General features: G+C 72.6%; 1 protein-coding gene across 1 annotated transcript; it reads left to right on the top strand.

Moving 5' to 3' along the window:
* Positions 1-5: 5 nt before the first annotated feature.
* LOC112618079 (epiplakin-like) lies at positions 6-1,757 on the top strand (the record flags this gene model as incomplete). Its single annotated transcript, XM_025374678.1, has 1 exon — positions 6-1,757. A coding segment is annotated over one exon (1,752 nt), but the record flags the coding sequence as incomplete, so codon positions are not given.
* Positions 1,758-1,765: the final 8 nt, after the last annotated feature.

The following is a 1,765-nucleotide window of genomic DNA, read 5'->3' on the forward strand; positions in this document are numbered from 1 at the left end:
TCAAGCGCTACCTGGAGGGCACCAGCTGCATCGCGGGCGTCCTGGTGCCCGCCAAGGACGAGCCCGGCCGCCAGGAGAAGATGAGCATCTACCAGGCCATGTGGAAGGGCGTGCTGCGGCCCGGCACGGCCCTGGTGCTGCTGGAGGCGCAGGCGGCCACCGGCTTCGTCATCGACCCCGTGCGAAACCTGAGGCTGTCGGTGGAGGAGGCCGTGGCCGCGGGCGTGGTGGGCGGCGAGATCCAGGAGAAGCTGCTGTCGGCCGAGCGCGCCGTCACCGGCTACACCGACCCCTACACCGGGCAGCAGATCTCCCTCTTCCAGGCCATGCAGAAGGACCTCATCGTCCGGGAGCACGGCATCCGCCTGCTGGAGGCCCAGATCGCCACGGGCGGCGTCATCGACCCCGTGCACAGCCACCGCGTGCCCGTGGACGTGGCCTACCAGCGCGGCTACTTCGACGAGGAGATGAACCGCGTCCTGGCGGACCCCAGCGACGACACCAAGGGCTTCTTCGACCCCAACACGCACGAGAACCTCACGTACGTGCAGCTGCTGCGCCGCTGCGTGCGCGACCCGGACACCGGGCTCTACATGCTGCAGCTGGCAGGCCGGGGCTCCGCCGTGCACCAGCTGAGCGAGGAGCTGCGCTGTGCCCTGCGGGACGCCCGCGTGACGCCAGGCTCGGGCGCCCTCCAGGGCCAGAGCGTCTCCGTCTGGGAGCTCCTCTTCTACCGCGAGGTGTCCGAGGACCGGTGCCAGGACCTGCTGAGCAGATACCGGGCGGGCACGCTGAGCGTGGAGGAGCTGGGCGCCACCCTCACCTCGCTGCTGGCCCAGGCCCAGGCCGAGGCCGAGGCCGGGAGCCCGCGCCCAGACCCCCGGGAGGCCCTGCGTGCGGCCACCATGGAGGTCAAGGTGGGCCGCCTCCGGGGGCGCGCGGTGCCCGTGTGGGACGTGCTGGCGTCCGGCTACGTGAGCGGGGCCGCCCGGGAGGAGCTGCTGGCCGAGTTTGGCTCAGGGACTCTGGCCTTGCCCGCACTGACCCGCCGGCTGACCGCCATCATCGAGGAGGCCGAGGAGGCCCCCGGGACCCGGCCGCAGCTCCAGGACGCCTCGCGCGGCCCGCGGGAGCCAGGGCCACCCGGGCAAGGGGACGGCGACTCGGGGCGCTCCCCGGGCCAGGGCGAGGGCCAGGGCGAGGCCGAGGAGGCCGCTGCCGCCGCCCGCCGCCAAGAGCAGACCCTGCGTGGTGCCACCATGGAGGTGCAGCGCGGGCAGTTCCAGGGGCGGCCGGTCTCCGTGTGGGACGTCCTCTTCTCCTCGTACCTGAGCGAGGCCCGCCGAGACGAGCTCCTGGCCCAGCACGTGGCCGGCGTCCTGGGCCTGCCCGACCTCGTCGCCGTCCTCACCCGGGTCATCGAGGAGACCGAGGAGCGGCTCAGCAAGGTGTCCTTCCGAGGCCTGAGGCGCCAGGTGTCCGCCTCCGAGCTGCACACGTCTGGGATCCTGGGCCCCGAGACCCTGCGGGACCTGGCCCAGGGCACTAAGACGCTGCAGGAAGTGACGGAGATGGACTCGGTCAAGCGCTACCTGGAGGGCACCAGCTGCATCGCGGGCGTCCTGGTGCCCGCCAAGGACGAGCCCGGCCGCCAGGAGAAGATGAGCATCTACCAGGCCATGTGGAAGGGCGTGCTGCGGCCCGGCACGGCCCTGGTGCTGCTGGAGGCGCAGGCGGCCACCGGCTTCGTCATCGACCCCGTGCG

Source organism: Theropithecus gelada, unplaced genomic scaffold (genome assembly GCF_003255815.1).
Source record: "Theropithecus gelada isolate Dixy unplaced genomic scaffold, Tgel_1.0 HiC_scaffold_9299, whole genome shotgun sequence".
Lineage (NCBI taxonomy): Eukaryota > Metazoa > Chordata > Mammalia > Primates > Cercopithecidae > Theropithecus > Theropithecus gelada.